This window comes from Lissotriton helveticus, chromosome 2_2, assembly GCF_964261635.1.
Source record: "Lissotriton helveticus chromosome 2_2, aLisHel1.1, whole genome shotgun sequence".
Taxonomy (NCBI): domain Eukaryota; kingdom Metazoa; phylum Chordata; class Amphibia; order Caudata; family Salamandridae; genus Lissotriton; species Lissotriton helveticus.
This window is the reverse complement of record NC_136060.1, coordinates 446,103,693-446,118,537: the sequence shown is the minus strand read 5'-3', so window position 1 is coordinate 446,118,537 and position 14,845 is coordinate 446,103,693. Positions and strand designations below refer to the sequence as shown.

Sequence of the window (14,845 nt, the reverse complement as noted above, 5' to 3'; positions counted from 1 at the left end):
GGTTGAATCCATCATCGTTCTTTAGCTCACTTCACCACCTCAGTTTAGACCCAGCTATATGCAAATCAGTCTTGACACTGTGCCTCATGGGAACAGTCCTGCCCGAACTGCCAAGCCAGGTCTTTCCTGAACGGGAAACAAGCACCCTGGGACTGGTTTTGGGGTAACACCCCTTATCAGTCAGACTAGCTTGAATCCAGTGGCAAAGTGAGCAAGGGACCCACACCTGGGCATACCCTGCCAACTTAGGGCAAACACAGCAAACACAAGGACATGATGGACGGAGCGCTGAAACTTTTCAGACTCTCACCCCAGTCACAGATCTGGGTGGAATCCATCATCATTTATTAGCTCACTTTGCCACCTTTATTCAGCCCTAACTATATGCAAATCAGTCTCGACCCTGTGCCACATGGGAACTGTCCAGCCGGAACTGCCAAGCCAGGTCTTCCCTGAACCGGAAACAAGGATCCTGGGACCGGTTTTGGGGTAACACCCCTCATCAGCCAGGCTAGCTTGAATCCTGTGGCAAAGTGAGCAAGGGACCCACGTCTGGGCATACCCTGCCAACTTAGGGGGAATAAAGCAAACACAAAGAGATGATGGACGGAGCGCTGAAACTTTTCAGACACTCACCCCCAGTCACAGATCTGGGTTGAATCCATCATCGTTCTTTAGCTCACTTCACCACCTCAGTTTAGACCCAGCTATATACAAATCAGTCTTGACCCTGTGCCACATGGGAACAGTCCAGCCCGAACTGCCAAGCCAGGTCTTCTCTGAACTAGAAACAAGCATCCTGGGACCGGTTTGGGGTAACACCCCTCATCAGCCAGGCTAGTTTGAATCCAGTGGCAAAGTGAGCAAGGGACCCACTTCTGGGCATACCCTGCCAACTTTGTGCAAACAAAACAAACACAAGGAGATGATGGATGCAGCGCTGAAACTTTTCAGACACTCACCCCCAGTCACAGATCTGCGTGGTGTACTGGGCAAAGGAACGTTGTATTTAACCCAGATCTCTTGACTTGGGAGAATGTTTGAATCATTCAGCATTCCATCCCTTGCTCACTGTGCCACTGGATTCAAGCTAGCCAGGCTGATGAAGGGTAACACACCCCAAAACTGGTCCCAGGATGCTTGTTTTCGGTCCAGGGTGGACCTGGCTTGGAAGTTCGTTCTGGACTGTCCCCATGAGGCACAGGGTCAAGGTTGATTTGCATATTGCTGGGTCCAAACTGAGGTGACGTAGTGGGCAAAAGAACAATGGATTTAACCCAGATCTCTTGACTGGGGGAGAATGTTTGACTCATTCAGCATTCTGTCCATCATTTGCTTCAGTTACACTTTTCGCCCTAAGTGGGATGGGTATGCCCAGACGTGGGTCCCTTTCTCACTGTGCCACTGGATTCAAGTTAGCCTTACTGACGAAGGGTGACATACCTCGAAACCTGTAACAGGATGCGTGTTTCCAGTCCAGGGAGAACCTAGCTTGGCACTTCAGTCTGAACTGTTCAATGAGGCACAGCGTCAAGACTACAGCCAGTTCCCAACTACGGCTCGGCTCATGGAGGCCATCTTGGGACTTACATTGATTGCCGGAGATGATCATGGCGATTCTACCTGGATGACCTGCCATAACGGTCTGGAGCACTCGAGATCAACAAGTCTGCGCTACACCATACAGCCCAATAGACTATGAACACGGGGACAGGCCAGACTCTTTGGTGACCGCTCCAGGACGACATGCGGACCCACATCTTGAGACGTGGTCTCTCTCTACTTCAATGCTGTGGGGAGCGCGAAAATCACGCTCCACTCCCAGACGCACTGCATTAATGGATATCAAATCCAGCCAGTGTTTCTCCGTTTAACCATGTTCACAAATTGTCCAGTTTAATCCACATTATTTTCCACATTTTCTTCGTGTTCTTCCATTTAATCCACATATATGACGTAGTGTATACCACCTCTTTCAATACTCTCTCTACTTCAGACAGATCCCGATTGCGTGTCTGAAACTAAAACATCTACTAACAGCCCCAAAAGGTGTACTCGACTTACCCGCAGGAAAAGGCAATGTAACTAATTCTTTGGTTCTCTCGTTCTCCGTGCGCTGTTTCACCTTACCACAAACCTCCAACCTGCCTGGCTTCCCTGACCCTGATGCCGGTATCTAAAATGGCGGATTCCACCGCGGTGATGATCGCTGTCTTGGAGTCCACCAGGAGATCCTGATCTATAGGCATTTATTTTTACTTCCAAAGAGAACCAAGTAAGCCCTCCCCTTGCTTTCATCCTTGACTAGTGCAATCAAACCCTCTCACCTCACAAACCTCTGGCCTGCCTGTCTCAGATGCCTGACATTAAGACGACCTAACTGTAATCGAAGCGTGATCAACATAAACACCCAGAGGAGCACACGTTCCCTGTCAAGATGGGGGCATAAATAATGCTACAGTCCCCTTTAGCTGTCTGTTGCCCACCACGAATCAAGGCTTCGTTTTTTGTTGAGACTAATTAATTTTTATGAGAGAGTGAGAGCAATATAGGAGGCGCCCCGCCTGATCCTAAAATGGCAGCCGTTTCTCCCCCTTGTAGCTATATCACGCCAATACTCTCCTCCTCGGGAAGCGAGCGGTCACTGGCTCTGGCCTCTAGCTGCTCCATTGCTCAACAAACACCCCTTCGAGCGAAAGATTATGGGACCGCTGAATGTAACACCAAAGTCAGAATTCCCTTGCCTGACCCCAAGATGGTTGCCACAGTAGTCCCTACCACGTTGTGCTACTACTCTGGGACAAAAAAGGGACTTCGACCTGACCTTGATACTATACTAAGAGGAGATGGGTTGTGGACTTCCCCCTCAGCCGTTACCTACCCAGCCGTACTTTTGGCTGACTTTCCTTCCTCTCTCTGTCATCTCTCCCTCCTTCCCCTTCACCCTACCCCCCTAACCCTCTGAGCTCCATTCATCTTGTCTTCCATGATCTTAAATGTTTTTCTGTGGAGACCTACCTATTTGGCTGATGCCTGGTGGAGCTCTCGGCTGTCACCTACCCAGCCGGACATTGGGCTGACTTTCCTTCATCTTTCCGCTTTATCTCCCTCCCCGTTACCCTTTTACATTACCCCCTTACCCTTCTACACGCCATGAACCAACTGATGTAACTTGTAACTGATGTATCTTCTGTAACAATGTGTAACTTATAACTTATGTAACTTTTTTCATGTCAAGCGCTCTGATACCTACGGGTCTAGCCATCGCTATATAAAACTCAAGTAAATGAATAAATAAATAAAAATAAATTAAAACTGATTTGCATATGGCTGGGTCCAAATGGGGGTGGCGTAGTGGGCAAAAGAACAATGGATTTAACCCAGATCTCTTGACTGGGGTAGAGTGTTTGAATCATTCAGCAATCCGTCCATCATTTGTAGCAGTTACACGTTTAGAATGTTGGCATTTCCCTGCCCTTAGTCCTTTTGTGCCTGAAACCTGTCTAGGGACTGACTGCTGCTGTGACCTGCTGTGCACTCTGCCAGACTGCTGCTGCAGCTGGAAGGTTTGCTTTGCTGCCTGGAACCTGCCTTGAACCCACAGACGCCAGCCCTGCTGTTGAGCCCAACATCTTCATCTGCACCCAGGGCTACCAGAGGCGACTCCAAAGAATGGTGTGCTGGCCTCCTGTTCAGAGCCACAGGAGCATAAAAGTCTACCATCATCTTGAACCCGTGCTTTGACCCAGCCTGAGTGGGTACTGAACCCACAGAGGTGTCCCACCACTCCTGGACCTTTGATTGAAGTGCTAAAGGTGCACAGATGGCCAATTCCCAAAACGGAGGACTTGGTAAATGTTGGTCGAAAACTGCCCTGCCTATCCGCCCGAGGTGCATTGGCAGTCAAATTGATTTTGCGGTTTCACCCACTACGTTCTTATCTGCAGTAAGCGTGGGCGTAAAATCCGCTACGCCCGCGGATTTGCGGATTTTTGGGAAATCCGCAATCCGCGTATTTTGCGGATTTCCCACAAAATCCGGAAAAAAAAAATCCGCGGACCTAACGGGTTCAAACTCGTGTATACAATGGCGCCAGCAAGCTGCCAGCGCCGTTGTAAAATAGTTACAAAGTTAGCTTGCACAGGAAGCACTTAGATAAAATAAAGCAGCACCTGCTTTATTTTATCTAAATGCTTCCTGTGCAAGCTAACTTTGTAACTATTTTACAACGGCGCTGGCAGCTTGCTGGCGCCATTGTAAAATAGACAGTGACCCCTGCGCCCTTCGGCGCGATTGCATAGTAACACACACATGGTCGCTGGAACTAGTTGAAGCTCAAATGCAGTGACTCATTCATCAGCCCAGAAACAATCGTGAGCGTCGTGGAGGCTGGGCAGATGTGCCTTCTTCCCAAATCTACCATCGAAAATCAGCTGAGATGCTGGATAGAGGCCTTTGCATCCTTGCCTTTCACGAGCGCAATCCCCGTGCTGTTCCTGTGACCAGGAGGTTCTGTATCTTCATCTGCTGGTCTGATCGGTCTCGGACCTTTTATACAAACAAGAAGCATGTGCACTCGCATGGGAGCCCGCCCGTTTGGCCCCGCCCACACACTTGCGGTGGGCACCGTCTTCCCGACATTTACCCACTAAGATGGACAGCTCACTCAAGGGACCCCTGCGCCCTTCGGCGCCATTGCATAGTAACACACACCTGGTCGCTGTAGACAACTCTCTGGCACTTTAGGCAGCTGTAGTGTAGTAAAAGCACTATACATTTACCCAACGAGGTAGCACTTACTGATTATCCAGTAGAAAGTCCTCCAGTTGAGTAGAGGTATGGCACAAAACGGTGGCGTCTTCTTGAATAAATATGAAGGGCAGGGTTCATTCTGGCACGGTTGTCCTGTCACAAAAATTAAACCTCAACAGGAAGCACTTACAGATATCAATAAAGCATGTGCCCTAGTTGAAGCTTAAATTCAGTGACTCATTCATCAGCCCAAAAACAATCGTGAGCGTTGTCAAGGCTGGGCAGATGTGCCTTCTTCCCAAATCTACCGTCGAAAATCAGCTGTGATGCTGGATAGAGGCCTATGCATTTCTGTTCGCACGGGTTTCTGCCCGTTCGCGAGCGTTTTGTACAATAAAACCCTCGCGAACGTGCAGAAACCCGTGCAAACACAAAAAAATAAATACGCTAGGATCCGCGGATTTTGCGTATTTTCGAAATACGCAAATACGCGAATCCGCAAATCCGCGGATTGCCGATACGCAAAATCCGCCCATGCTTAATCTGCAGCAGCAAATCCTTTCATCGGTCTTTCACCAAATGGCCATCTGATTTCATGTAACTGTCTTCAGCTACAACCCTCTGCCTTGTCCTGCTGGAGATTTTCGACTTCCATTTCGGTGACTAAGTCTGAATGTGAAATCCTCACCACGGCTTCAACTGAAGGCCATCCAACCATTACACTTCCTTCTCAGACAACTCCTGCAGGTTTTCCCCACTGTGCTTTTAGCTTCTCAGACACTTTGGGGCCCATTAGGATTGTGGGCGGATTTCCCCCGCCAGGCTGGCGGTAGCCACCGCCGGCCTGGCGGGGGCAGTCTGCCCGCCATCCTCACCTAAATGCCCCCCGCCATATTAGTATGGCGGGGGGATCGCGGCTGACGGAAAGACCGTCCACTAACATGGTGGCGGTGCCCATTAGACACCGCCAGCCATATAAGGATGGGCCAGAACAGATGCCTGTCTTCACTTCGGGGGTGATGGAGAGGTGGGGGGGTGCACACAGGGGGGTAAATGTGGTACCCCCCTGCATTTGCAATAAAAAAAGCGGCGGACACCGCCCGGTGCCTGCCGCTTTGTTAATGCAAATGCATTTGTGCATTGTTAGCATTGTGGCAGGCGGTGCTGAGAGTACCGCCCGCCACAATGCTAACAATACAGGATGCGCCCGCCACAGTGGCGGGCGCATCCTATTACCCCAACGGGACCCCCGCCCTTATGGTGGGCGTTCCCAATGACCGATAGGATCCTAATGGACCCCTTTGTTCCAGAATTTCTTCTAAATCCAGAGGTAAGCACTGACTGGGCCCAATCCACTGCTTGTATTTGGACTTTGCTACATCGTGTCATGCATATTTATTTCTACTTTGACCTGGTCTTCCTCAGCTAGATGTCCGCAGCTAGAGCATTGATCTTTTAGGTGCTAATTTTCACTAAAAGCTTTCAAAATTCATAACCCAAGGACTTATGATTGGATGTTTGTCAATTTAGTGCCAAATAATTCATTCAAATGTACTCTATGTTTCTAAATTGCTTTTTGATTTTTCTTATGTTGTGATTTCACTTAGTTACTATTTGTGTGCTACATAAATACTTTACACTTTGCCTCTAAGTCACACCTGACTTCTTTTTGTGCCAAGCTACCCAGAGTTAAGCACAGGTTAAGTTATTGACATTTTGTGGTTCACCCTGCAAAGGTTTGCGACTCTTGCTAGACAATGGCTCATGCCCAAGTCAACCAACAACCCAGTTTCTTACAGTGGTGTTCCCCCTAACTTTTTGCCTTCCTCCTTCACTTTTGCTGATCTCATTTTTACTGGACTTTGTACTCTGTGTACTTTGCCACTGCTAACGAGTGCATGTGCTCATTCCTTAAAATATGGTAATATTGGCTTATCCCCAATTGGCATATTTAATTTACTTGTGAGTCCCTAATAAAGTGCCACTATGTGTGCCTAGAGTCCGTAAATTAAATGCTACTTGTGGGCCCCGCAGCACTGATTATGCCAACCACTTAAGTAGCCCTTTAAACATGTCTCATGCCTGCCCTGCCAGCCTTTATGTGCAGTCCTGCCCCCTGAGGAGCTTTGATAGTGACCCAAAGTGGGTGAGTGCGATTGCGATTTTTATCAGCACGTTTTACAACTTTGGAAACGCTTCATAATATACTAACACCATCACAATAGCAATTTGACAACTGCATTCCTATGGTTTTTCCTTTCAGCCAACACCTGCCAACATTTGAAGGACAGGTGTTTAGCATGATACAGACATTTGAAAAATTATGTTTTTACGTCCATTTTCATTATATGTGCATTCAGCATGCACATATGAAAGCATCACACTCTACATGTGGATACATGGTCAGAGGAATCCAGTTAGCAAAATATGCAAATTGCGAAACTTACAAGGTCTATGATCCGGAGTGTAGATTGCATGTTTAAATTATTATGAGGATGCATGTGGAATAGGTGCACACTATAGAGGCACTTTCTACACAGTCCTATTTATTATGGGCTCATCTTGGTTTTCTTCATTTTCCACATATAAACTTACGAACCCTTGGAATGTCAAATTGAGTTGGTTATTTGTTTATTTATTTGTCTGTTCTTATTTTATTACAGGCGCTACATTTTTTCCCAACAGTCATTGTTAGGCAAGTCTCCAGAAGCCATGTAGGACACTAACATACTGCATTTGATTTACACATACATTTTCTATTTTCAGCAATATATCCGGGGCACAGAAAACTCTATAGATTCTGATGAAAGACCAGGACGTTGTGTAGGCTAGTAATAGGGCTGAAACATGTTGACAATATAAGTGAGGGTCATAGGACCATAATAAACCTAGACATCTCTCCTTCTGCAGTTTTTAACCATACCACCAAGGGTCACTAATAAAGAGTTATCTTTGATCCTCAATAGGAATTTTTATCTTTAGACTCCCGGTAAGTTCTCATAAGTGCTCCCTCAAATGCAGTTGAGCCCACCTCGGCTTTAGGGCCGAGGTCGACCCAGTGATGAAGCATGCCACCATTAGAGTGGGTGGGGTCATATAGAAAAAATATTTATTTTTTCCAAATGTGCTAATAAACAAAAAACTATAAGGAGTAGGTTCATCGGTTTTGTAGGCTTGACATGCTTGTGTTGTGTTGTAAATTTATGTGTGCAGTTTTTAACTATCATATCGACCTTGCAAAATGAACCTTTTGCCAGGCCCAAACCTTTCCTTTTTATACATATAAGTCACCCTTATCGTAGGCCTTCGACAGCCCAGATGGCAGGGTGCAGTTTATTTAAAAGGTAGGACATATACTTTTAAGTTTCACATGACCTGGTAGTAAAAAACTCTTACATTCGTTTTTGACTGCTGCAAGGCCTACCTTTCCCATAGACTGACATTGTTACCCTATTACATTTAATAAGCTGTAATTTCTAAATGGCAGCAGGTAACCAATTCATGCATGGTGTCTTTGGAATTGTAATGAAAATTCTAAACTTATGGTGAAGTCTGATTGTTAAGTAAAATCTTTAAAATGCCACTGTTAGAAAGTAGTAATTTTCTTCTCTTAGCCCTTTAGTGCCTGTAGCCTGTACCTGGTCACGTTACTTAGGTGTAGTTGAAATTTGTGTTTTCCGCCTGGACAGCCACAAATTATAGGGATATTAGGTGTCCCTGGATGGGCCATCACTAGCAGAATGGGAGGGAGGAGCTGGGCACAGCCCCACTTTTGAATAGGCTGTGTGAATAGGCAGGTACACAATGGGCTGCATTCTCCCTGCAGTTAGTCTGGAGCCAAGACTGTTAATTCTCATAATCAGGGATATGTATTCGATCTTTGAAGGTGTGATGAGTGCAGAACAGTTTTTTTAAGTCTTGATGCCAAAAGTACATTTTTACAAAGTTATCAAAAATCAGATTTTTTGGTTTTAAAAACTAAGCAGGAAATACCTTTGAATCACTTTCTAGCCCTATCCTAAGCAGAAGTGAAAATTAAAGCTATTAATCATATTGGCCTATTGGGGGAAAGTCTAGCCAGGCTGATTCATGGAATAGCTCTGGGTTTTATTTTAGTGTGAGAACACTAGCTTCAGTATGTACTGTGTCCTAGTTTTACTTGTTAGTACCCTGCCCTGTATGTTTACAAGACACTTTTTAGTAGTAACTTATCGATGTGTTGAGTTGTACGGTCATGTTTAGTTTGCTGTTGTAAGAAATGGGGTTACCAATTCTGCAGGGGGGGTAGCATGGAGCAGAGCGGGCAGGCCAAACTTCGGAGGACATGTGAAGCACTGACGCAGTACCCACAGACGACACACCAGGCACACCACAAAAGAGGCACGACACTGCTTGAGTTGGAAAATAATAAGTTCTCTATTGTTTCCAACCTGCAAAGGTAAACATAACATAGGCCGTAATCACAACAAGGCGCTAGAGAGCGCCAGGGCAGTATATACCCAGGGGGGAAATTATTTACAAGGTAATTGGGAACAAGGCAGAAACGGTAAATAAGTCCAAATCGTCCAGCTGAAATATAAAAAGGGTTAGCACTTGGCATGTGACGTCAGCGACATCCATATGGGGGAAGAACACACTAGGCGTGGTAGCCCATTATACCTAAAATCAAACATTAGGTGCAAAACCAGGGGGGGGCATCGGCATCCACACCCTGCACTAGGATTACATACAGGCCTCTAATGGACGCCCTAGGGCAACTCCACCCTGGCATGAAGGGCAAGATCTACAGTACCTAACAGGTGCCCTTAATGCCCCACCATCGCAGTTCCACCTTCGGAGTCCCTGTATCCTGGGACTCTACGTTTAAGAATTAAGGGCCCACTGAGTTCCGGTCAGTTGGGGGGGCGAGCACCGACCCTGTACCCCGCTGCCTTCTCCCCCCCCACACAGTCTGATGGATGCCCCACTCAACTGTAGTCCTGCGGCGTAGGAGGGGGCTCCGGCTCCTCTGGGGTCTCCTGGGCGGTGGGGGCAGGCACCGACAATGTGCCTCGAGGCCCCCGCCGCGCTGCTCTGGACTCGCGGGGCTCCCCAGGTCCGGCGGCGGTGCTTCTCTTGTAGCGGCGGGGCTGGCACCGACAGTGTGCCCCGGCCCTACCTCTTCCGCCAGCCCCTGACCTCGGGGCGCAGACCGGCGGGGTCGGCTCCTGCTCCGGTCGCTTTTCCCGGGGCTCCCTCCTCTGCATGGGAGCCCCGCAACACCTCTGACGGCTTCACCCGGGTTCCCTTTGCCTCACGGGGACCCGGGACTTCGATCTGGAGCCGACGGGCTCCGGGTTCCCTCCTCGATGCCGCGGCAGCCGCCACCAATGGCTGCGCGGTTAGACAGGAGGCACGGCGTCCACCACCAATCAGTGCGCGGCCTGGCTGGGGGCGCGGCTGGTGACGTCACCGGCGCCCCAGCCACATGATGCTGGATTCTCCGGCTTCAGGGCCTAGCGCGGCCCTCACCTCACTCCGGCGGCCCTCTCCTGGCAACGGAGGTCGCCGCACCGATGCCCACAACAGCGGGGGTCTCCTCGCCAGCGCCACAGTCTCTACGGCGCCCGGGCCCCGACGGTGATTTTCGGCGGCCGTAAGGGGTAGGCTCCCTTTTATTTAATTATTTTAATCACCAAAAGCGCGCCAAAACGCAGGGTAGGCTCCCGTGGCGCTATTCCTCTCAGCAAAAGGGCGCTATTCACGGCGCACAGCTCCTCCCTCTGCCCAAACAGCTCTCAGGGCCCTGGAGCTTAAAGGGCCAACAGCACTTCGGGGGCCACAACAGTCACAGGCCACAGCCACTAACAGTTCCTTGGGGCTCCAGCCTCCCCAAAATAGCGCTTTTGCAGCACAGCGTCTGGCAGGCACCCCTCACAAGGGGGCGAACAGTTCCACAGCCAGCCCCAGGGGCACACTCCTCACCTCCAGGGGGCTTCTTCCGTGCAGCGCTGGCGTGGTTCACGGTCCCCCACACTGTCAGGGACCTAGGGGGGGGCCTCCTTCGTCAGGGGCCCGGGGGACAGCAGAGGGGGGGTTTGAGGGGTGCAGGGCCCAGCTCACAGGCCCATGTGGCGGTAACACCTTGCAGCAGGTCCCCTCACGTTCCTGTCCCAGGTCTGTATGTCTCTCTGCTGGCACATGCCCCTTACTTGTACCCTCCTCCCAGTCAGTGCCAGAACCTTCTAGAATGTTAGGGGCAACTGGTCTAAACTGGCTCAAGGGGAGGGGTTGAGCACCCTTGGTGCCAGGCTTCCCTCCCAAAGCTAGGGGTGGCTGGGTAATAATATCTAGACCGCTGACCTATGGCAGTCAGGTGGCCAAACCCATGGCCATGGCATCCATTTTAAATACAGAACATTTCAGTCAGGTGCATTTCTAAAATGGGGGGGTATTTCCTGCACACCATTTCGTGACATTACATTTTAAAACAGGGCAACTCTCACCTCTCATGGCCTAAAGGCCAAGTCCAACAGCTGTCAATGATTATTCCAAGTTTCTTGGCATGGGTGCTGGGTGTGGGTCTGAGTTCACACAACCACCAGTTGGAAACCCATGGTGAGGTGTTTCTGACTGAAGATCTCTATTTCTGCCTTGTCATTTTTGAGCTGGAGAAAGCTGGCTTTCATCCAGTTAGTAGCTTCGTCATGCAAGAGGTGTACTTGTTTCTTGTTTTGGGAGTCTTTTCTTAAATGGAGAGTCTGTGTTGCATGCCGTCAGCGTAGGAGAGGATGCTGATGTCATGTTCACTGATGACCTTGGCCAGAGGAATCATGTATGCATTGAAGAGGGCGGGGCTGAGCAATGACCATTGAGGCACTTTGTAGATGATTTTTCTGTCTTCCGAGAAGTAAGTTGCCAGGCTGACAGGTTGTGTTCAATCTGTTATGAAGGGCCAGTTCGAGCTGAGAGTGCCACCTTGGATGGCAATCTTGTGTAGGAGCCTAATAAGGATAGGGTGTGAAACCTGGCCCAATACTGCATGGAGGTCCAGGAGAAAGAGGACTGCCATGTCTCCTCTGCCAAGGATCATGCGGATACCGACTGCAGTTGCGATAAGTGCTGTTCATGTAATGTAGTTGACCTCAATCCAGACTGCGTGGTGTCGAAGAGCTGGTGGTTGCTGAGGTGTTCTGAGGGATGAACTGTTTAAATGATTAGCAGGGTCAGAACTGATTTGCCTAAGGCAGGCTTCTATCTAGAGTAGCATGGTGGGTGAAAAACAATGAGTTGGCATGCTATGCAGAATAATTGCCAGTGTTTTAGGCTATTTGCAAGCATTTGTTTCATCACCTTTGTGTGCGTTTGACACAGAGGCTTGAACATCCACAGAAGCCATGTATGATATCAATGTGTTTCACATTGAAACACATTGATATCATACATGTGCGTGTATTTTGGGTGGCCATCTGTGGATACAATTTGGTATATTTTAAGAACAACCATTTAGAGGTGGCTACCATGGATGCACGTGCATCACCAGCAGCAGTCATATTTTAATAAAATTGCGCAATTTGGAGGATATTGCATTGAAGGTTACCCACCCTAATGTGTATGCCATCTTTAAATGGCAAAAAAATCCATTTTAAATTGACTACCCTCTGATAGAGAGGCAGATGGCTTTGAAAGTACACAGGGCCTCAAGAATAAGTATTAGCTGTCAGGGTGGTCAGAAAGGGAAGGGGGCTAAAAAGAAAGCAGAAAAAGGAGTGTGAGGTTTGGGCGACAGTGATAAAACGCAGACTCCAAGTTAGGGTGGACATACACCTGGCCAGCAGGGGGCAGAAGTTACAACCACCACTTCTCCACAGACTGTCAATAGCATATTTAGGAACCTCCACCTGTCTGGCATGGGAAGGGTGCTAAGTGCCAGGCACAGTTTATGTGGCTGCTCAGCAAACACTTTTGTTTCACAAAAACAAACTCCCAACGCAGGTCTTTGTTTATGCAAAACAAAAATCTCCTTGAAACTCCAGGGTAATTTCTTTATTTGTCTGTTTGGAATTTTCCCGAACAAACAAAAAAATGTGTCAGACTTTCTCCTTTAAATAGGGTGGATGATCAGATATGTCGATCTGTAAAGTTTCTGCAGAGGTACCACAACACTCTAAATAGAGTGGGTGAACTGTCAGGTTAGCTGGACCAGGTATGTTGTGGTATTTGTGGCAGTGCCCTGTCTACCAAACACTAAATGAGGGCTACAGTGCCTCACATCCACTGTAATGTCTGAGGTTAGCATTGGAAGGGTACACCATCAAGTGAACACCCTATGAAAATGAAATACTGCTGGGAAAGCCAAACTCAAAAACAGGGAGAAAAGCCATTTCAGAGAGCAGGGAAGTAAAATAGACATCATGCCATCCAATTATGAGCAAAGATCTGACCCACAGCCCACTTTAAGTATATGTACTGTATGAAAATAATAGGTCTCCAACAGTATGAAGGCAAGACCTAGAGAAAAACTTCCTAAAAGATGTTCCAAGAAGGAAAAACCTGTGAGAGGCGGAACTGGTTTATCATTTTGGTTTGGTTGATGAGGGTAAAGTTTGTTCTTTTAACGGAAGCATACTACACATAAGGCATGTGTGCAATCGAGGAAGGCTTGATGCAAGATCTATATGAATGAATGAATGAAATTTGTACTTGTAAAGTGCACTCATACCCCAACTGGGGCGTCCTGGCACTGTACGCATACTGCTGTGGAACCCTTCCTGGCTTTTCCCTGTGAAATGTCCACTCCTGGGCACCCACAAGGTGAAGCCAGGCATCCCAGCGCTGTTGGGGCCGTTGTGGAGATTAAGCAAGCTATTGCCCAGAGTTGCAGAATGGGACCCATGATTAGAATAGGCACCGAGGCGAGAATTATCAGGTCCGAGGAAATTGGGCCCAAGACCCGCCGAGGCGGGAATTGAACCCTGGTCCCGGGCCAGACCTCTGCATCAGGGTCTTTTGCTCTAACCATTGAGCCACACTTCTCCACAATATGCCACCTCAGTTGTTATCTGGGTTTAGGGAGCAGGTGTTTGGCACAATAGCATAATTACAAATTACCATGCTATGTTGGTATGACTGCAGACTTTTGATTATTTCAGGGTTAATGCATTATTTTGTTGCGATAAATATAAACTATTTATTGGTGAATACATTAATTTATGTGCGATGAATGCATTGCTGCATTTCTATTGCTGAATTTGTCAAAAGAAAAGTAATGCATACAATTTTAAAAAAACTAATCTGTATCTATCATGTTCTAAATTGTAGGTTGAAGAAGCTCTTGAATATGTAAAAAATGCTACAAATGAGCAAGACCTAGCTCATCGTTTTAAAGAATTCGGCAAAGAGATGGTGAAATTAAACTATGTAGCAGCAAGAAGGCAACAGGTATGTGAATGATCAAATCAAACATCCTACATTCTTTGAAAGTCTGTGCAACAGGAAAAAACTTCTAATATTCTGGTCACAACAGGTCTCAGTTTTTGAAATGCAAGTAAAGCTCCATAAAAGCAAATAGTATGCAATGTTTGATTGCTTCTTTCCGCTGTAGTCCATGGTCAGACAATTTGAAAATACTGAAAAAGTACATTGGTATGTTTTCATCGCCTTAAATTATCTCAAATGAAGAGGTACTTTAACTTTAGTAAATGAAGCACAAAAGCAGGTGAAATGAACATAGAAGTTCCTTCAAAGTTCATCTATTATTAGAGTGAAATCTTAATAGTGTCACAATATACCTTAATGTGTGATTAGTGCATAGATGATTTATGATTTTTTTGTATTTGTAAATATATTATCATAAATACCAGACCAATGTTTACAACATGTTTTTAAAACATAAAATACTTCTAACTTGGGCCCTGATTACAAGTTGAGTGGAAACCTCTGGTGAAATATTACAACTGGCCTGGTGTTCCTGTTCCCAGGTACGGTAACACCAGGTTCAAATTTGCTGGAAACAAAAGCTGACCGGCAAAATTGCTTGTGCTGCAAATGCTTGCACACCAAAATCTGCAAGTCACAGTATTTTCTAGAGCAAATTTCCCAATCGAATCTTGGG

At 47.3% G+C, this 14,845-nt stretch overlaps 1 protein-coding gene across 1 annotated transcript in view; it reads left to right on the top strand.

Annotated features, from left to right (window-relative positions):
• Window positions 1-14,845, top strand: part of CTNNA2 (catenin alpha 2) — a 2,858,593-nt gene that overhangs the window by 829,895 nt on the left and 2,013,853 nt on the right. Inside the window, exon 5 of the mRNA XM_078679035.1 lies at window positions 14,053-14,172. Within this exon, the coding sequence (XP_078535161.1) occupies window positions 14,053-14,172 (120 nt within the window). The remainder of the gene's footprint in view (window positions 1-14,052; window positions 14,173-14,845) is intronic.